General features: G+C 31.7%; 2 protein-coding genes across 10 annotated transcripts in view; both read left to right on the plus strand.

Annotated features, from left to right (window-relative positions):
* The window catches only part of LOC146538939 (long-chain-fatty-acid--CoA ligase 5), a 56,228-nt gene extending 49,252 nt beyond the window's left edge, over positions 1-6,976 (plus strand). For all 9 annotated transcript variants that reach the window (XM_085185321.1, XM_085185320.1, XM_085185317.1 and 6 more), the window contains 5 exons: positions 2,767-2,877; positions 3,019-3,186; positions 3,592-3,735; positions 3,829-4,002; positions 4,336-6,976. In XM_085185321.1, coding sequence (XP_085041447.1) covers positions 2,767-2,877; positions 3,019-3,186; positions 3,592-3,735; positions 3,829-4,002; positions 4,336-4,473 — 735 coding nt within the window. In that variant the 3' untranslated portion in view covers positions 4,474-6,976. The remainder of the gene's footprint in view (positions 1-2,766; positions 2,878-3,018; positions 3,187-3,591; positions 3,736-3,828; positions 4,003-4,335) is intronic.
* A 2,609-nt stretch (positions 6,977-9,585) lies between these two features.
* The window catches only part of for (cGMP-dependent protein kinase for), a 121,481-nt gene continuing 109,108 nt past the window's right edge, over positions 9,586-21,958 (plus strand). Inside the window, exon 1 of the mRNA XM_085185715.1 lies at positions 9,586-9,726. The gene's annotated coding sequence lies outside the window, so the exon portion shown is untranslated. The remainder of the gene's footprint in view (positions 9,727-21,958) is intronic.

Raw genomic sequence — 21,958 nt, forward strand, 5'->3', positions numbered from 1 at the left:
ATATGTATGTAACATTTAATACATTCGCAAATATCTCGTATTATAATATAATAATTGTAATAATAATATATAATGCTAAATACATATAAGAAACAAAACAATTAATTATTCGCCCCTGAAAAGGTTAAATTTCTAATTTGTTGTCTTTATTAGAGATAAACTAATAAAATATAATTTATAAGTGATTAAGTATAGTCATACAAGTGGGTCTTTGACGCAAACTGCTTAATTGCTTTTGACGTTAGTCATTCTAATGTAATAAACTAAAAATAACATTCAATTAGCGTCTAAACTATTACCTACTGTTTATAAATAAATTATGGACATAAATAAATAATTATTTACAATTATTTATGCAGAAAAGCAATAATTTAGATTTTTTATAGTATTTTAATATAATAAAATTGTAACTGCAGCTTGTTCATAGAAGATAACTGGTTCCATTTAACAAACTAATAGAGCCCAAATATATGTTTTTTTTTTATTTTAAATTGTCTGTTTATCTGCTTGCCTGTGCGCTTGTACAAGAATTTAAATACAGTTTTCACAATTATATTTTGGCTAGCTCACCTTAATATTTAGTGTTTGTTTTATTTCAATTTAAAGTCAGCATCACGCTGTATCCCGCACATATTTCTTTTCTGGCCAAAATACCCACAATCATTAGGTAGTTATTAATAGTATTTTATAATTAACTAGCGGACGCGCGCAGCTTCGCTTGCGTATTTAGGGGTGAATTCTAATAACCCATGAAACATGTGTTCAATGAAATATTTTTAAGAGTCTAAATTTCAAATTTTATAAAAATCGGTGGCGATTTAAGAATTTTTCCATACAAACTTTCAACCCCTTATTTGCACCCTTAGGGGGAGAATTCTAGAAAACGATGAAACACGTGTTCAATTAAATACTTTTAAAAATCTAAATTTCAAATTTTATAAAAATCGGTGAAGATTTAATTTTTTTTCCATACAAACTTTGAACCCCTATTTCACCCCTTTAGGGTTAAAATTTTTCAAAATCCCTTCTTAGTGGATGTCCAGATTACGAAAGTAAACATCTGTCCAAATTTCAAATTTATACCATCAGCAGTTACGGCTGTGCGTGCGTCTTACCTCAGTCAGTGAGGACAAGTCCTTTTATATATATAGATTACACAAAATCCTAAAATCAACTCAATAATTATCAAATGCATTTAAAATTAGCACAGCAACTAGAACCATCGATCGACATTTAATATACAATTACTCACAAAGTCATCCAAAATAGAAATCATATGACTTGCAAAATAAACTTTGAAATTCAATTTAAACTAATATGCTATTTAACCTTCAGCCATCAGCATCATATTCGTTATATTAATAAACTAATGGAAAGTCAAGGTTATTGATATATGTATTCACTTCCTGAGTTATTGAAACTTTTCACTTGTTTGTTTTTTTTTTAGCTTCACGCTGTATCCCGCAGATAGGTAAAATAAGCGACAGGTAGAAAAAACCTAGTATTAAAACATTTCGTTAGCAACTCTCCGCTGAATTTCCTATATATTGCTTGTTGAGTGACTAAACTCAACGCCGAGATTCGTCTTGTTATGCGAGAGAGAAAATGAAAATATTAAATAATTAATTCCCTCGAGTGAGAATCAAACGTAAAACCGTCTCATTTACTGTCCACATATTTTGCCATTGCATCACAACGGCTTTTGACTTGATTTGTTTATTATTCTTCAATATATCTCGCACTAATACGTCCGCGAAATATATTAGCATATTTGCTTTGGATAGACTCGATATTTTGATGATTTACTTGGAAAATATTATTTTTGGGCCATCATTCAAATTTATATTTGCGAGGTGATAGATTTACGAAGTAAATAATTTAAATCAGCTTTTAACTATGAATGTTTCTTAAAGAATTTACGTAAATCTAAATGTATTCAAAATGTTTATGAAAGTTGTTTTTATATAGTTAAATAGTATTAATTTATAGGTTAGCATGACTTATAGTCATCGTTGAATAAATCTGCTTAAATGCTTTTTTTATCTACTCTCAGATTTTGCGTAGTGTCGTTCTTTTAATTTTATTATATCGCCCACTTCAAATTTTACTTTTATATCTTTATTATTACAAATTATATTAATCTAAGATAGTTTTATAAGACTTAAACTGATTCGATACTAAAACAAAAGTAATTTTATTCGCGTTTTTAAAATAGTTTTTCGTTTCATTTCAACCTGTCTGTAGTATAATTATTTAGTAAAAAAGATTTCAATAACAAAGTTTTGATTATGTAAATACATATAGTATCGCATCATACGATCCATTTCAGGCGATATCTAATTCCATTCCAGTACAAACCAGGCCAGCTAATGTTATCATTTAACTTCTGACCCAATATAATATAATATAGACTAATGCGACAATTTTATGATATTCATATACAATTAGAAGTATAAATTATTAAAAGATAAAATATAAATGTTTATATTATTATAAACAATGCCATCATCTTTTCACCTTTTAATCCTTTTTTATCTGCAAATAGTCCCTCTGTCAAATAGTATCTATATACATATGTTGGAATTACGCTGTATCCCGCACATTACCCGCAGGGTAGGCAACGGGACATTAGTGTTAAGGGTTAAGACACTCTGTTTTCTTCTGTCTGTTTGTCTGTTTCACCGATTTTTTTGGATTTTCCACTAGATCGACTAAGTAGGGACATAAGAGAAAAATAATAAGATATATTTCGTTTTATGAATCCAGATCGTAGAAGGCTACGGACAAACGGAATGTACGGCGCCCGTCACGCTCACGGTGCAGGGCGACCACGTGCCCGAGCACGTGGGGCCTCCCGTCGCCTGCTGCAAAATCAAGGTATGGATTGATGAGCTATCACTTTATTATGCTGTTACGAAGTTCATTGGAATGTAGAGCGAGGATAAATAATAGTGTATAATTATAAAATAAGGAGAACAGAGAAGAGAATAAGTTAATAATGGTAACTGTTTCCCGCAGCTGGTGGACGTGCCGGAGATGGAGTACTACGCGGCCCAGGGACAGGGCGAGGTGTGCGTGCAGGGCGCCAACGTGTTCCGCGGGTACTTCAAGGAGCCCGACAAGACGCGCGCCGTCGTTGACGCGCAGGGCTGGCACCACACCGGCGACGTGGGCAAATGGCTGCCGGTCAGTGCGATCATTTACATTTCAAAGGGGGCGTTGTCTATTAGACAGATCTGGGTCTCTAGTAGAAATCCTTGGAAAATTCTGTACCTAAAAGTACAAGTCGTAGTGCTATAATGACAGATTCATCTGAATATTTTCTTAATCTGGTGTGAAAATACTTGTCAACTTTCCGTTAAATTGTTGTCCAATACCATTATTCGTGTTAATACTTCCGAATAAAAAATTAAAACCTGCTTCGAGTGCCTTTCTAGGCATCTAGTACCTACTGACACTAAATAATTTTGACATAAAAAGTAGAAACAAGATATTTCTTTACAAGATTAAAAAAAAACACTATTTCTTAATTTTTGTTATTGTTATGAGATTTTTTTAAAATTTACTAGAATTATTTTTTTGAATTTACAGAATGGTACCTTAAAAATCATTGACAGAAGAAAACACATTTTCAAGCTGTCGCAAGGCGAATACATAGTTCCTGAGAAAATAGAAAACATTTATATTAGAAGTCAATACGTCGAACAAGTATTTGTTCACGGTGAATCATTAAAGGTAAGATTTTCTTCTTTTTTTAGATAAACGCTGTACCCCGAAATTATTTTACTTACGTTTAAAACAAATAATAACTAATGTCGTCGTCAACAGTCATGCGTAGTGGCGGTGGTAGTGCCAGACGTGGACGTGGTGAAGTGCTGGGCGTTAGAGAACGGCATCCAGGGAACATTCTCCAAGCTCTGTGACGACGAGCGCGTCAAGACCATCATCCTGGACGACATGCTGCAGTGGGGGAAGAGCGCTGGACTCAAGACTTTCGAACAGGTATTCATTATTTTTTTCACACTGTATGTTGTGTACATAGCATGGTATATAGAGACATTTTTTCGAACCGCGTCTTGTTAAGGCGACGGCCGTGAACTCGATTCGCACTCGGGGAATTTTATTTTTATTTCATTGATGTAGTAAGATGATAAAGGGCAATGTTAAGTCCCGCCTCTTTACATGTCGAAAATTGGGCGGAAAGTTAAGAACATTATGTTTCTTCTACCTCCCCTTCTATATGCGATGTAAAACTTGCAACTAACAAACAACAACAATTAAACAAACAGAATATTAATAATATATGAAAATACTAAAAAACCTATTCTTTCACAGGTGAAAGACATATACCTACATCCTGACCCATTCTCGGTACAAAATGGTCTCCTAACACCCACGATGAAGGCGAAACGACCAGAAATCAGAAATTACTTCAAACCACAGATCGACGATATGTACAAAAAACTCGAATAACGATAACTTCTTTGTAAAAAATATTTTATAACTAAAGTTAAAAATAAACCGACAGTTAAATAAAATATGCTAATGCATGAGATGCTAATCGATACGTAATCCATAAAATGCAACGCTTTAAATAAATTTTGTTAAACGATATTCATATTATAATGATAAAGTATCTACAAACTAAGATTCCGTTAAATATTTTTTTACGGAACACTTCCGTTATGTTTTTTCAGAAACAGATGCAATCTAAATAGATCATATTCAAAATAGAAGAAAAATTACCTAAAACGTTTAAATAATGTGAACGAAATGGCGGCATCTTGTATATAGATAAAAAATCATTTTATATGAAGTTTTATATAATTACAGATAACAGCAAATACCATATTAATTCATATTAATTAAACGACAATTTTTATTATATTTTAATTTCCATTTAAAATTATATTCAAATAGTTCATAGATAAACAGTCCATAATGAAGCACCAGTCTATAATAATAGTGCTTATAAAAATAAAATATATATAATTGACAATTTTATACTACTACCCACCCAGTGTTGGTTTTTTTATAATACAAAAAAAAAATATTATTAAAATGCTTTTAGTTCTTAGTAAATGAATCAACAGCTATAATATGAGATAATATAAAGTTTGTGAGCTAGTATTAAATAATTAAAAATAATAGTACGAAACATTATATACCTATTTAGTACCATTTTTAAGGTTTCTTATCTAAGTCACTTCTTACAGAGCCTTATAAAATGCTAATGTCAAAAAGTACACTCCCGCCAAAAAGTTTTCTAAATTTTTATTTATACACTAGTAAGTAGTAATATTAAATAAAAAAAGATCAAGCATCAAAACGTCAAATATATTTCTATCTCTTTCTAACAATAATTAAAGCGGTTTCTTTTTCCTAATTTCATTTTTTCACTTGACATCTCCAAAAGAAAAAACGAAATTAACAATTTAAATAATAAAGAAATGCATTTTCTTTTTGTATACAAAATTGAAGTTATTTAAATCAAATATACGTTTTCGAATTATATTTGGTTATAAAATACTCGTTAAGTATCTTAAGACAAAAAGATGAAAAACTTACTATAGGTAGTTACTTTGTTAGTCGATACTATGGCAATAATTAAAGGAACAATCGTTTCTTGTATAGTCAATTATTCATCCAATCAATTGTATTTGGTTAATTATTATATTCTTTCGAATTTTATTATATTTTTATGACTTTTTATATGGATTTAAAGTTCCGTGTGTGAGATTAAAGTGGTCTAACCCATATTTTGTAAATGACTGATTATAGATTGTCAGTACAGTCAAACTGACTTGACTGACTATCTATAATCAATAATAATAATTATTATAATTTCTTTAATAATCATGATGGTTATTAAATAAATTTAATAAGTATAAATTTAATTACTTAAGGAATGATTTGTAACAGGTTTTAACTTTGCATCTCAATAAATAACATATTAACTTTCGTAATCACCTCATGGGTTTGGCCACTTCTATGACAAGACAATTGGTATAAAGAAACATGGCGACCTTTAGACAACATATGGCAAAAGCTACATTAATGAAATAAATCAAACTGATAACATTGTTATGTTTATGCTAATGTTAATAAAATAAAATAAAAAATGACAGTTAAATATGATTTACAGAACTTAGACGGTAAAAGGTCATGTCGTCATACAAAATCATATTATTAGTACAAATTTTGATTGGGTTAATTTTTTTTTTCATTCTAAAAGTCACCACTTTACTTTTTCTAAACTTTTCTTTTTATTTAATAAAAAAAAAAGATTGTTATCTATATCTATTATCACGTATAATAATAAAATATGACGCCGTAAGCAATTTAGTAGGCAAATGTACTTTACGACAATTTTATACGCTAATTGTATTAAGCAAAATGTTTTTAGATTTTACTTTCCTTTTCGTGTGTTTACGTTAAGTATTTGTATTGTTAGAGGACGAATCTCTATGGGTTGTGTGCTTGAAATGAGATTTCCACTAGGATTGCAATGAATGTCTGTCTGTCACTGAAATATGCCTAAATAATCTGTTAGACCAACTTTTTTGGAAGTAATGTTTTTTTTTAAATTACTAGTATTTACTAGAGAAATATTTTAGGTCAACGTGTACTTAATATGTATAATTAAATATTAACAAGTTAAAATAGTATAAGTTAAGCTTATTCGTTTATATTGTGATTTTTTTTATATAGAAAAGCAATAATGTTTTAAAAACATTGGTCTAATACAGGTTTAATGCAAATGATGACAGAATGCATATGTCAGTTTCAGTGGGAAACAGATAATAAAATGTAGATCAAACTGTCGCACCGTGTAGATAATTTTGTATTCTCTATTAAATTAAGATTTGTGCTTTGAGCAAACGTTACGATTTCATATTGTTCAAACCAAAATTTTGTTGTTATTGGTGCAAGTTGTACTACGATAATTTATTTTTAAATAAAAATTTTAAAAATATTGTTTTTGTTTTTTTTTTTTTTGGTAAATTAGCGACCCATTTTTATTTTACAGATTTTATAATTAGATAAATTTCACCTTCATTTTAATATAAACATTGATTATATAAAATACGATAGAATTGGATCAAACAATTATATATATGCATGTTTTTCACAAACTTTAAAAAAATTATATATTTTTAGTCATTTTTTATTATTCCATAGTAAAACAGATAAGAGGCATAATTTTTATGTTTTATAAAATTAACAGTCGATATTCCATATTTAAAAAAAACATGTAGCTGATTGGTAATCTACTACCAAGTTTGCTCCACTACAAAATATCCTTGTGTTTTTCCAAATGCAACTTTATAATGAGATATTTTATAATTTATGATCTTGTTTTGAATTTTGAGTTTTCCAAGCTTACTGTATGTTCTATATTTATTTTACAAAATATATAAATATTTTTTATTTATTTTCCTAAGACTAACAAAAGAAATTAAAAAAATGAATATCTTATAAGATATATCTTAAGACTAAGTTACATAACAGTGTACATCAACAACTTCAGTGAATGTATAATAGTATCAATTTATTACATCTAAGATGAACTACATACATATACTGAAGAAGGAAGTCTGCGCGTTTGGTCGACCCTCAGCCAATAATAATAATTCGTGATAATCGCTTTGCTATTTATATCTCTTGAATAAGTTCGCAGATGACAAATGTTTTGATTTTTTTTTTGCTTCACGCTCTATCACGCATATTGCAGGATAGGCAGACAAATCATTTGCTTCATTAGTGCTCTGGTAAAGGAAATGGCGAGCCCACAACCTGTCCTGTTTACAATTTACTAAAAACATAAACTTCCTAATGTTTATTTCTTAAAAAAATATATTTCGCGTAATCTACAACATACTTTTAAATAATCATGTGACCCGAGGTTCATTCATTTTATTTATATTTACAAAATGTTATCATCAAAATTCAATTTCATAATCTGGCGAAAAAACTATTCGATAATATTTTATCGTTTATCGCGTTAGTTTTTATGTAAATGTCACGTCGCAGATAATTCTTTACATATTATATAATAAGTATTTCACAATGTTAATGTGTGGTCCACTGTACTTTGTTATCAGTATGGTGACAAATTGTTTTGTCTAGTTAAAAATGTAATAAAATCTTATGAAATTGTAAAGTATAATTCGTCGTTTGAATTACAAAAATGTAAAAATATTTAATTTAATTTTTTTCTTCCACAGCAAAACAAAGAGGGACGTGACAATCTTTTCTGTTATCTCTTTATTTCCAAAAAATATGTCTTTAGAAATCTTTTATTTTTGGGCACTACTCTCAAATAAGAAAAATAGCCAAAAATATAACTAATTCTTAAACAGATTATGACACATAGTGGACGAGTTTGGAACTCGTTTTAAGCAGATTTCATATGCTATTATTAGATCTCATAAGAGACATTTGACTTATCTAATTGTATTAAAGGTCCTAAGATGAAATCATCTAAATTCTGAATCATGATCACTGAAAGTCTCCTTCTCATCAGCTTCACGCTGTATCTCGCACACAGCAGGGTAGGCAGAGGGAACATCCAGTGTTAAGACACTCTGTTCCCCACTTTCTGCCGATTTCTGGAGACATTTCGTATTGAGGGGCAGAAATCACTGAAAGTGAATATTTAAATATATTAAAACTAAACTATTGCCTAATTATAAGTAAAGTAGGTACCTATATTTTTTCTGATATAATGTATACAAAGATTTGAACAAATAAAAAGTAATAACAGTAATTCTGAAAATTTAAAGATTGGCATAGTAAAATAAATATCTCGGAATTGTATATAAACCCATAATCATTTTATTTTCTAGAAACGCAACTGCGTTAGAATAGTGACAGAAGATTTTTTAACAATACTAGTAGCGACATCTCGTATCCAATAGCTGTATTCCGAGTTTGTTATTTGTTTTCAATAACATTTCAACTTTAAATATAGATTTTAATAACGCAAGTAATTATGATATCAATTTATAGCTTCATTATATGCTACTATATTCAAACAAACGTCGCAATAAACACCAATTAGATTAACCACTGCGTTTCTAAAACTTATTAATATACAAACGTGTTAAGAAATAATATGCATAATGGAACAAAATTAGAAACACGTAAAGGAATTTTATTATAGTATATTATGGCATATACATATTTTTTAAATTTTCTTTCTAAAAGACTAAAACATATATAACAACAAGTGCACATCAAAAGTCAATACACATCCAAATATAAAGAATAAAGAAGCTATAAACAAATAAATTCCAAAAACCAACAACTAACAAGTGGGTAAAATCAAACCGAAGACCAAATGACGTAAAGTCGGTGCCCATTCATTCATATTCACGACGCAACGTTTTTATTTATACCTTATACCGCTTATCGGAGCATCGCTCAGGCTCACATTCTGCTTAGTTGCCATACGGGCAGCGAGGTAGCTGCTCGCGTTCTCTAGCGGCGCCACCGCCGCCCCGTGACCTTGACGCGACCGTACATCGTCAGTTGGCAGTGCCAAGTTATGTCTCCTATCCCTAAACTATGATTGTTTTTTCCATGGAGTATCATCGAAACGGGAACGCCCGTACGCTCGCGGTGACACCTGTCAAAATGTTGTGACAACAAATATAACCTCAATGTGTTTAGCACTAGTGAAAATGAACATTTTTAAAATGAGGAAGCTTCTACGTGGTCCCGGTGAGAAATACTTTCTTTTACTATATGCTTAGAGTTATTTACGCAGTTTTAATTTTTAGGTTATGTCATTCATGCATAATAATGCTTGTATTGTTTTGAAAGCCGGCACCACTGGGGACAACAGTCATTTACAATTACAACGCAGACAAAGCCGTGTTCTCTGCGATCTAAAAATAGCTTGTACAGTAATGGCGGTTAGGTTAATCAGCGGTTTACTTCAAGTTAATATTACTTGGTGGAGATAAAATTAAATATTATTTACCATTTGTGTGTTGGTACGCAATCATGATCTTAGTTCGTGTCGTTCCGGCTCATTAATTATTATTTCGCTATTAATTTACTTTATATAGATGCCAATTGTGAGTGTATTATTGCATCATTTACGTCATTTAAATAGTTCTGCATATTGAAAATGCTCTGTCAATTAATATTCTTACACAGATAATCAAGAACCGGAAAAAAACATCACTTTTTCTGTCATTTTTAATAGCTGTTGAAACAATCTCACAAATTGAATCACTTTAAAATAGATTCAAACAGGAAATAATATAGAATATTTAATTATTGCTGTAGTTTTTACCGTTGCAGCAGTAATTTTATTACAAAAACCACTTAGCGCAATGTAAATTCCTTTTGGGACACGTTTTGCATTGGAATAACAAATTGTTGAACTATAAAAAGAAATAAGTAGAAAACATTTTCGAGTTAAATACCAAAATTAGTATGCGATACAGATATTGCGTATAATTATCAGATTATTATTATATTTTTGAATGACACTTTTTTGCGATATACAATCGATAATATTTGCCAATTTAAATAAAAAAAAGATAGTAAAGATACTGTTATCCAAATGATAAATTCATTTTACGTAACCAATGAAATCAAACGGGATTAATAATTATGAAATGTATATTGTCTAATGTAATTGTTTCCTTGTATTAAATAGTTTATTTTAAATACTGGAATATATAGTTAAATAAAAAAATACTGTATCATGTGTAGACACTCCGTTCTCACTTTCCACCTAATTCAGGATATAAAGATAAAGATTAAATAAAACTGCAATAATAGGGAATACAGTGATTTTATCCCTGACAACTTTTAAAATTTAAAAAAAAAACAACTTCACGTTGTATACCGCACACGGCAGAATAGACAGAGAGAACCTAGTGTTAAGACACTCCGTGACAATTCTTCTAAAAATCATATTATTTAAATAGAATAGAAAATGACCCTTAACGTACAACATGCAGATATATTATATCAATAAATTATTAAACACGAGTGGCCATCCACTTTGACAGGCCCAAATTTTTCTATGACGTCAAGATAACACAAATATCTGTTTATTGATCTGATCGCGATATAGAATAAAAATTTGCTACTATTAATTTCATATAAAATATTTTTATGATACCTCCTAAAATAAATAAATAAATAGATAAATAAATAAATGAACTTCACGCTGTATCCCGCACATAGCAGGGTAGGCAGAGGGAACCTAGTGCTAAGACACTCCGTTTCCCACTTTCTGCCGAATTCTGGAGGCATTGCGTGATGAGTGGCAGAACTCAACGCCGCGCTTTGCCTCGACACCAGAGCGAAGGTATGGAAATATAAACGTAAATAAATATTTCACTTCCTCTGGTGGGGATCGAACCTACAATCGTCGAATTGCAGTTACACCCTTGTGCCGCTGCGCCACTACGGCCTCGAAATACCTCGTAAAGTGTTGAATGATTCTATTGGAACGTTATTTCAATGTCAATAAAATTAAACAAAGATAATTTACACATTTGATTATTTAATCGTCAAATTTGAAATATTTAATGTTATCTTATTTCAGGTGGTTTATATTGTTACACCTGTTTGTTATTTTTAGAAAAAAAAAAATGCTAATTCCATATAAAAAAAATACATTTTTAGAGAAGATAAAAGATTGGGTGACTTTAATACATTTTACAGAAGTTAGCAGAATAATTATAGTACTTGATAAATCTTTTAATTTTCGTTTACCCAATGTCTCGTAGTAAATAAGGAAGATTTAGATACACTACAATGATGTGCAGTAAGATATGAGTAACTTTACCAAGAAACAATCATTTAGAGCAATTATAGTATTTTAAATGTGAACGTATAAATAACATTAGTTTCATTTCTTAGCTTTGATTCTTACCGACACTTCTTAAGGAAAAATCCTTCAAAGATTCCTTAACAGTATTCATTCCACTACCAACTTAGCAAATACATTTAAAATATTAATCAGAAATTGGAACTCTAATTAATTCAACTAACCTTTTTTTATAATTTCAAGGTTCAACCAAAATATTAATAGCACAAGGTTACTCGTTTTCAGTTATAAAACTTCATTTAATTTAGAAATATTTTATTATTTATATGAAAGTCCATGGAAATTTGGATAATAAGGAAAAACGGACAAAATATGTAAGGGAAAGTTTTCTTTTTCTGATTGTATTTTTGTCTCGTCGTCGGCCATTATGAATTTGTTTACGTTCCATCTTTTATCTGTCCTCGGTCAGGCATATGTCCTCGGTTCCCTCAATCTCTTGAAGTGACAATTGAATAACCAATATTAAATTATATCTATAATTAGCTGATGAAATTAAGATTTATAAATTGCTATGAAGATTAAGATTATAATAAAAAGAGATAGTGATGGCAGTTGAGGGTTCGATCCCCACTCGAGGAATAGAAATACTAGGCAAAGCGCGGCGTTGAGTTCAATCAGCCAACATGCAATGCCTCCAGAATTCGAAGGAAAAGTGCCTTAACCCAAGGTTCCCTCTGCCTACCCTGCTGTGTGCGGGATACAGCGTGAAGCTGATATTAAAATAGCAATTAATAACTTATAATTTGTTATTGAAACGTTTTGCAACAATCTATTAACCTTATTACATTGATTTAAGACACGATCGCGTGACATTAAGAATTGAAATATAAAAATAATAGCGGCCCGCCCGCATCTTCGCCTGCGTGAACTACGTTATTATTAATTTCTGTCTCCATGAGTACCTACGTTCTATAAGTGACGTTCATCCAAAATTTGAGACTCCTAGCATTTGTAGTAACGAAGTTTCATACAAACTTTCAACCCCAAAAACAACCCCTTAGAAGTCGAATTTTGCAAATTCCCGTCTTAGCGAGCACCTACGTCCTATAAGTAACTCCTATGCAAAATTTGAGATTCCTAGCACATGTAGTTTTTGGGATTTTGTGATGAGTGAGTGACCTTTCGATTTTATATATATAGATATAGAGCAACCTGCTAAAATACGTAATACCAGTTAGTATTAGAAAACATATATAAATGCCAAACCAACATCGTTAATTTGTAGTGCTATTTCAATTTTATAGCTTTGAGTGTTGCTTTAAAATTTTAATTTAATGCTAATTACATTTGGAGTAAAGTTAAACATTGGTGTTTGGTCACTATTTTTAATTTATATAAACATATTCTTGGCAATCTCTTGTAAACAAGACCTATCACTTATATTGCTTGCATTCTCTATTTTACGTCCAAATGTTTGTACGATATTCCATGTTGGATAGCGTTCCTTGACTAAATGGATAGAAAAAAAAAAAACAATAAAGTTCGTGTGTTAAGTTCCCAATCGAGAAAATGAAATATTTAATATTTGCATTTTTTCGTTCTGGTAGCGAGGAAGTTAAGTTCTTATACTACACGCAATGCCTCCGGAATTCGGCGGAAAGTCGGGAACGGAAGTGTCTTAATGCGAACGTAAAGTCACCACTAGGTTCCCAGGTTCCTTCTGCGCCACCACTAATGCGGGATACATCGTGAAGCTACAAAAAGAACTAAAATTACACTACAAGAGAACGTTTCCTATAAAATATTTAAACTCATATCCCGCTCAGAGCCCCATGTTGCAACTTTACCATGATTTTTTTTCTACGACTCCTATCCTATCCTATACTAGACTTGTAGAAAATTCATCAAATCCACAAAAATGATTCATTTAAAGTACATTTAACATTTACCTAACCTAATTCTAACCAATCAATATTATACGTTTGTCGCGATGAATAATGCAAATATGCAAAAATTGTATGTAATTCTTTAGTTTGACACGTGACGCGGGTGAGGTAGTAGCCATTCGAGGTACCGGCGTGTTTCGAATGACAAATATGACAATATATAACCCTCGATTATATTAAGCATTAGGAAATATTATCCGGATCCCTGAAGTCTGGACTGCATATTAAAAATGTAAGAAAAAGCCTTTAAAATTATATATAACTTCAAAAATATCGAATTACTAAAGAAAAGTACCGTTAACAGCAGTTTGTGCAGATCTCCTTTCATATTATATCTTATTAAATTGAAATAGACAATATTCCAATTAAATTAAATATCACGATTCATTCTGATGAAAAGCCTTAGTAATTGTTTTTTTTTGTATTTGAAATATATGAATAAAAGTGTTATGCAGAGAATATCTTTTAGTAATTTACCAATTTGAAACCACTGCAAGTGCAAAACACGCGACCTTCTATCGTCCTGGTACAACGTAATGTTGCAAAACAATATATGTGAGTTAAATTTCAACAAGATAAGTATTGTTTTCTAAAGCTATTGTTTAAAATGATTTAAAAAAATAAATATATAAAAGGATCTTCGTGTGTTCGATTCCCGCTCGAGGAAATTAAATATTTAATTTTTCTTTTTTTCGCTCTAGTAACGAGGCAAAGTAGCCACACGCCGATTTTTGATTGAAGGAACTCAAAGCCTTGAGTTCCTTCAATCAAAAATCGGCGAAAATGAAGAACGGAGTGTCTTAACACTTATTTTCATTCTGCTATGGATATACGAGATACAGCGTAAAGCTGAAAAAAAAGTTGTTATATAAAAGGATATTTAAAAGAAAGGCGTCAATATCTGCTATAATAGATTAAATAAACCGAATATATGTATGCCTACTTTTCAAAGAAGCGAGATAAATATCTGACAGAAATTGATGTATGAAAGCAGGAAATAATCACTTTAAACGTCTCTCCTACCCAATATCTATTTAAATCTTGACATTGTCAATAGATCTTAGTTAAAACCATTTATAGCACTTATTATATAATTATAGAAAATAATTTCCATTCCATTCCATGAGAAAATCATTAGAAAAATCCATTGAGATTTCTTTTTCTATAAAAATTTCTATTTTCTATTATATATCAAAAAAAAAATTAAAAAAATCATTTTATATATCGTTATACGTGTTAATTGTATAATAATTATTTTCTACTCATATCTTCTCTATTGTGAGAGAGGCTGTTAGGGCTCTCTAATTGTGGCTATGTTCCCCATCTGGATAAATAAATTCGCCGCTCTGGAGAACAAACCACGGTGTTGTGTTCAGCCACTCTATACAATAAAAGGAAAAACTGAAAAAAAAATTAAGAAAATAACTTATAAAATTAAGTAAAATAAATTATGCTTCTAACAGAAATTTAATCAAATATTTTCTTGGATGGTAAACCCTACTTTTACGTAATGTGGCAAATCGCCAAGTAAAATTGGCATTATTCGTTAATTTTGGCTTAATGACAGATTTTGTTCCTATCAGGACATAAATTGTAAAATTAATGCGTGCATTGACGTTGTTTTGTTATAATATATTTCAAGTATATTATTAAACTAGCGGCCCGCCCGCGGCTTCGCCTGCGTAAACTACGTTATTATTAATTTCTGTCTCCATCAGTACCTACGTCCCATAAGTGACGTCCATGCAAAATTTGAGACTCCTCGCATTTGTAGTAACGAAGTTTCATACAAACTTTCAACCCCAAAAACAACCCGTTAGGAGTCGGATATTGCAAATTCCCGTCTTAGCGAGCACCTACGTCCTATAAGTAACTGCTATGCAAAATTTGAGATTCCTAGCACATGTACTTTCTGAGATTTCGTGATGAGTGAGTGACCTTTCGATTTTATATATATAGAAGATTATATTCAGGAATAATTTAAATTATACGTAAATCTTTTAAAAATAGGTAGGATATAATGAGAGACTAGTCGTACGATTCGATTCCCACTCGAGGAAAGAAAATATTTAATAATTTAATTTCTTCGATCTAGTGTCGGGGCAAAGCGTGGCGTTGAGTTCCGCCATTCAACACGCAATGCCTCCAGTATTCGTCGTGAATTGGAGAGCAATGGACTACCTCTGCCTACCCTGCTGTGCGGGATACAGCGTGAAACTGAGTACATCTCAGTGAAATATGTAAATGAAGAAATCAATGGTCAATATCCATAATGCTTATTTTTAAAAAAAACCTAGTTTCTCGTAGGTATGATAATATTGTAATTTTCGTTGTAATTCTGAGATAATAAATATTTACAAAAATTGTAGAATTTTTTTTCTTAATATTATATAGATTCGTATATTAATAGCGATTATCATTTATGACATCATCAAATTGTTTTTTTATTACTTTAAATACAATAAAAAAAATCGTTATCATCTATACGATTAATTTTACATATAAATTATTTATAAAATTTCATTGTAATAATACATTTATTTATATTTATTAATAATTTGACTTTATTTGTCTTTTGGCGTTGCAAGATAAGAGTACTAGGTATAAATGTAATGTTATCTCATAATAAACAGACATTCGTAGTATGACTCCCAATTTATCAAAAGAATACTAATTTAATTTAAAAATATGTACGTTCCAGTCTATTATAGCTTAGAAATATAATTTATTTTTCAGCAGGGTAGGCAGGAGGAGCCTAGTGTTAAAACACTTCCTCACTTTTTGCCAAATTCCAGAGGCATTGCGTGTTGAGTAGCGGAACTCAACGATGCGCTTTGCCTTGTTACCAGAGGGAAAATATGAAAATATTAAATATTTCCTCGACTGTGTATTTAACGTTTTAATTAGATATTTGGGACAAATAGCAAAATCATGAACTCTGCTCCATGCTTCTCCACGACTTCGTGCAAGGTAATGTTATGTCTGAAAATAAAAAATGCAGCTTTTTTATGCTATAGTAGAAATATCTCTAAGAGAAATTAATAGAAAAAACCAATACCATCTCATTTACATTTATAAAGGTTTTCTACGCTGGGTGCATAATAAAAATAATATGAATTATTTCGAATAACCATTGAATGGAAATTATCAATACGTAACAAAGTCGTCATGGTTCAGTGGTTATTTTGCGTAACGTCAAAGGACGCGGTTCTAATCTCCGTTAGTATCAATACTAATTGAATTTCTTGTTGCCAGTCGACGGAAATAGAAAAGTTTTTATAGGATTAATATAATAAATGCTAATTTCGCTTCCTTTTTTTTATCTTCTTATCATTAGGTTCCCTATGCCCACTATGCCGTATACGCCCACATTCCGTTCTCCACCTTTCGCCTATTTTTAGAGACATTACGCGGTGAGTGGCGGAAATGAACGCCGCGCTTTGCCTCCTTAACCGAACGAGAAAACAAATAATTTATTCTCTCTACAGTTAGCTGTCTCAGATTTTATATAAAACTAGCGGCCCGCTCGCGGTTTCACCCGCGTGAACTATGTTATTATTAATTTCTGTCTCCATGACTACGTCCTAGTGACGTCTATGCAAAATTTGAGACTCCTAGCATTTGTAGTAACGAAGTTTCATACAAACTTTTGACCCCAAAAACAACCAATTAGTAGTCGAATATTGCAAATTCCCGTCTTAGCGAGCACCTAGGTCCTATAAGTAACTGCTATGCAAAATTTGAGATTTCTAGCACATGTAGTTTCTGAGATTTCGTGATGAGTGAGTGACCTTACGATTTTATATATATAGATGCGCAGTATAATAGATAATATTACATAATATTTAATATATGAACTTGTGAAGCCCTCCTGTCGTTATTGGAGCGTACCCGACTGAAGCCGACGATTATAGGCTCCAATGACACTCCGGTACAGCGTTAAGTTCCTCTTTCCTCTCTAAATAGATGAAAAATAAAAAAGTATAAAAAAAATTTTAAGTTAAACGGTTTTATATTGCAGATAAATGTACTAAAAGCTAAAAAATAATTTCATAGAAATTATGATTACTAAAATTTAATCGTGGGGCACGTCCAATATCTACAATTGAAAGACATAGCGTGAGACTTCACCCACCTAGTGGTAAGTAGCAAGTGTCCCCACGATTTTATTTTAGTAATCATAATTTCTATGAAATTATTTTTTAGCTTTTAGTACATTTATCTGCAATATAAAACCGTTTAACTTAAAATTTTTTTTATACTTTTTTATTTTTAAGTTTTTAGTTTTTATTTCTCATGCTATTCAATTCGTTGAAATGAGGCTCGATGTCTCATTATTGCAAGGTTAATGGAGAATGTTACGAACGACCCTCCCAGAGGTCCAATAGAGGGACAAGGCTATGTACAACAAGATGTGCCTGAATCTTGAGGGGAAAACGCTAACGACATATCATTTTTATCCACCTAGTGCCATACAGTTCTCGGCGCGCTTTTACCTTTTACCTTGGGTGGTACCCCTAGCGACGTATCATTTTTAGGCACCCTATAGCCACACAGTCCTCGACAGGATACCAGATCTTGACTTAGGTGGGAGATTCATATTGTAATTGTGTATAGTATACTGTATTATACTTACCAAGCCCTTTATTTTGATACCCATATTGATGGGATTGAAAACTACATTATCCGCCATTTTGTAGCAGTGGCCATCTTTGATTTTGATTTTGTATAGTGCACTGAATTCTACTTGACAAGCCCTTTCATTTGATACCCATATTGATGGGATCGAAAAAACTAACTTGTCCGCCATCGTGTAGCGGCGGCCATCTTGGATTTTGATTTTATATAGTCCACTGAATTCTGCTTGACAAGCCCTTTCATTTGATACCCGTATTGATAGGATTGAAAAAAACTAACTTGTCCGCCATCTTATAGTGGCGGCCATCTTGGATTTTGATTTTGTATAGTCCACTGAATTCTACTTGACAAGCTCTTTCATTTGATATCCATATTGATGGGATTGAAAAAAACTAAGTTGTCCGCCATCTTGTAGCGGCGGCCATCTTGGATTCACAATAATATTGAATATGGATAATTGTATTGTCACCAGAATCAAAGGCGTATACCAAATTTCAGATCAATCGGTTAACGGGAAGAGGGTTAAATTTCAATTACTAAATTTGACCCAAACAAACAAACGGGGTGAGCTAAATAAAACCGTTTAACAAGTCCGTTTGTTGATGCTATGTGCCGTGTGGCACAAGTGTGTGCTACAGATACAGGCGACGGTTGTGAGTTCTATTGTTATTCGAGGGAATTAATTATTATTTATTAATATTTTCATTTCTCTTCTCTAGTATCAAATTAAAAGCGCGGCGTTGAGTTACGCATAATGCCTCTAGAGTTCGGCGAAATGTGGGGACGGAGAGTCTTAACACTAGGTTCCCTCTATCGTTACTTCATAGCTGTTATTGGAATGCTATCTGGCTGGAATTGCAGCATTACCTAAGAAATTTATTATAATTGATTGAAATTAGATTAATCATTCGTGCAATGGTTATAGATAGTTTTAAATTCACGTTAATACGTGGAAACCTCCCGCTTCCCCCTTAGGCTTGGTCCTCCACCTCCACCTCCTCCCTAAAACTATTTATTTACTAAATTATATACACAATTATTACGTAATCTCAAATTGTTTAGAAATACAGCAGTTTAAAGCAAAATACGTATAAAAACAAATTCTAGCATTATCTACTCTTCTAGTAAACTGTATAACGGTAAAATACGTAAAAATGCACTGCTGTTTGACGTGATATTATTGAAAAGTTTCAAGGTGAATTCTATTTATAGAATGAAATACGTCTTTAAAATAAGATACCTAAATATTAGTTGTGCGATATATCAAGTCCGTTGGACAGAACAATACTCGCATAAGCTGTATAATATAATATTCGCGGCGTTTAGTTCCGCCACTTAACACGCAATGACTCAATCGAAAGAATAATGTTAGATATTTATAATGTTATTATTATATTGAAGCCTGATGGCTTGTTGGACATCGTTCAACTATAAACGAAATAGCTGTAGGTTTGATTCCCACTTGTGGGATTGAGTTATTTTCATTTCTGGGCTGTGGTGAGATGGAATTCGGGCAAACAATGGAGACCGAAGTGTTTTAACCTAATGTTCTCTCTGCCTGCCCAACTGTATACGGAATGCCTGAAGCGTGAAGAAGAATGTTTAGATAGGTGTCCGAAAATAGAACGTCTCTTAATGTACTTTAACGATTAGTATAGGTTTATATTAAAAGAAGCTCAGAAAGACATTTATATGTAAGCTGGAGAGATTTTTGAAACTTATGTCTATTTTTCTTAAGACTTTAAAAATCTCTTATATTAGGTAATACTTGTTTTTTTAGCTTTAGGGTAGGCAGAGGGAACCTGAGCATCTAGTGCTTATACACTTTCCTAGTAAGACACTCCCGTTTTCCACTTTCGCCTAATTCTGGAGGTATTGCGACATGAGTGGCGTAACTGAACACCGCGCCGCTACCTCCTTACTAGAACGAATAAATTAAAACATTAAATATTTAATTTCATTGTATAACTTAAAAAAATTGGTTAAAAACATTAAAAACTAGAATTATACCGAGAACTCGGTACTTAACTCTCACAATCATCATTTAACCGTAGTTTTAAACGTTGTTTGATCTAAAACGTATCGGCCAAGAACGTTTACGTTCACATTTGTTTATCTTATTCCGTTTCTCTGATCTTTAATAGTTTAATACCTTAGTTACGTTTGCTTTAGAATTTAGATTACTTCTAAGAGTTGTTACATCTCTAGTATCTATATATATAAAAGGACTTGTCCTCACTGACTGAGGTAAGACGCACGCACAGCCGTAACCGCTCATGGTAGAAACGTGAAATTTGGACAGATGTTTACTTTCGTAATCTGGACATCCACTAAGAAGGGATTTTGGAAAATTTTAACCCTAAAGGGGCGAAATAGGGGTTAAAAGTTAGTATGGAAAAAAATTTAAATCGGCACCGATTCTTATAAAATTTGAAATTCAGACTCTTAAAAGTATTTAATTGAACACGTGTTTCATGGTTTTCTAGAATTCTTTCCATAAGGGTGTAAATAAGGGGTTGAAAGTTTGTATGGAAAAATTCTTAAATCGCCACCGATTTTTATAAAATTTGAAATTTAGACTCTTAAAAATATTTCATTGAACACATGTTTCGTGGTTTATTAGAATTCACCCCTAAATACGTAAGCGAAGCTGCGCGCGTCCGCTAGTGTATTAATATGGGAGACAGAATTGTTTCTTTTTTTTTCTATAGCATCACGCCGCATTGTCCATTAAGCGGGGTAGAACCTGGTTAGAACACTCCGTTTTCCACAATCTCCGAATTACCAGGCGACAAATGAAATAAATAAATATTAATTAATTCCCCCCCCTTGCCCCTGCGCTACGACGACCTGGAACATACTTTTGAAAGCATTTTTCAATTATCGCTGCTAAATATTTAAACATGAACATAAAATAAAACCGCATATATTATAATAACATAAATATAAATTATTTATTTAATTTACATATTTTAATAAATTATATTCTATAAAAAGAAACTAAATAGAACTATTTTTATATACCTAGAACTCTTAATAGACTACCCAGGTATTCAAAGAAGCTACGTGAACAGTATAAAGAATAATATCATTTATTGTTTGTAAAATACCTAAGTTTATAAGAGGTACCTACTAGGTATTCGTGGCCTTGATCGAATGCAACTGCATAGCTGGCTCTTGACGTTATAGAAGCAACTAATGCACGCCTTTTAGTTTATCTATTCTAATTTTGCTCCAAATTGATATAGAAGTATTGCTAACGTTATCGAATATAATTCTGCTTTTGATGTTTTACAAAAATATAATGTTATAATAATATGTTGATATATTTGCGACGTTTACCATGCCTTCAGAATTCGCCAGATTGCGGAATGGGGAAAGGAAGTATACAATGGGAATGGCTTGTTTTAAGACTAGGTTCCCAGTAACCTTGTGCCTTCCTTGCTATGTGCATGAAGCTTTGGATAGATAGATAGATGTTGATAGGGTCGTGGAAAATTTTGTGTTGTAAGACTAAAAATATGATGGTTCTAGATTCGAAATCGATTTGGAGTATTTGTTAGCAGCATTGCAT

This window comes from Heliconius melpomene, chromosome 5 (assembly GCF_056956725.1).
Source record: "Heliconius melpomene rosina isolate 202511_hmr_F chromosome 5, ASM5695672v1, whole genome shotgun sequence".
NCBI classification, from domain to species: Eukaryota; Metazoa; Arthropoda; class Insecta; order Lepidoptera; family Nymphalidae; genus Heliconius; species Heliconius melpomene.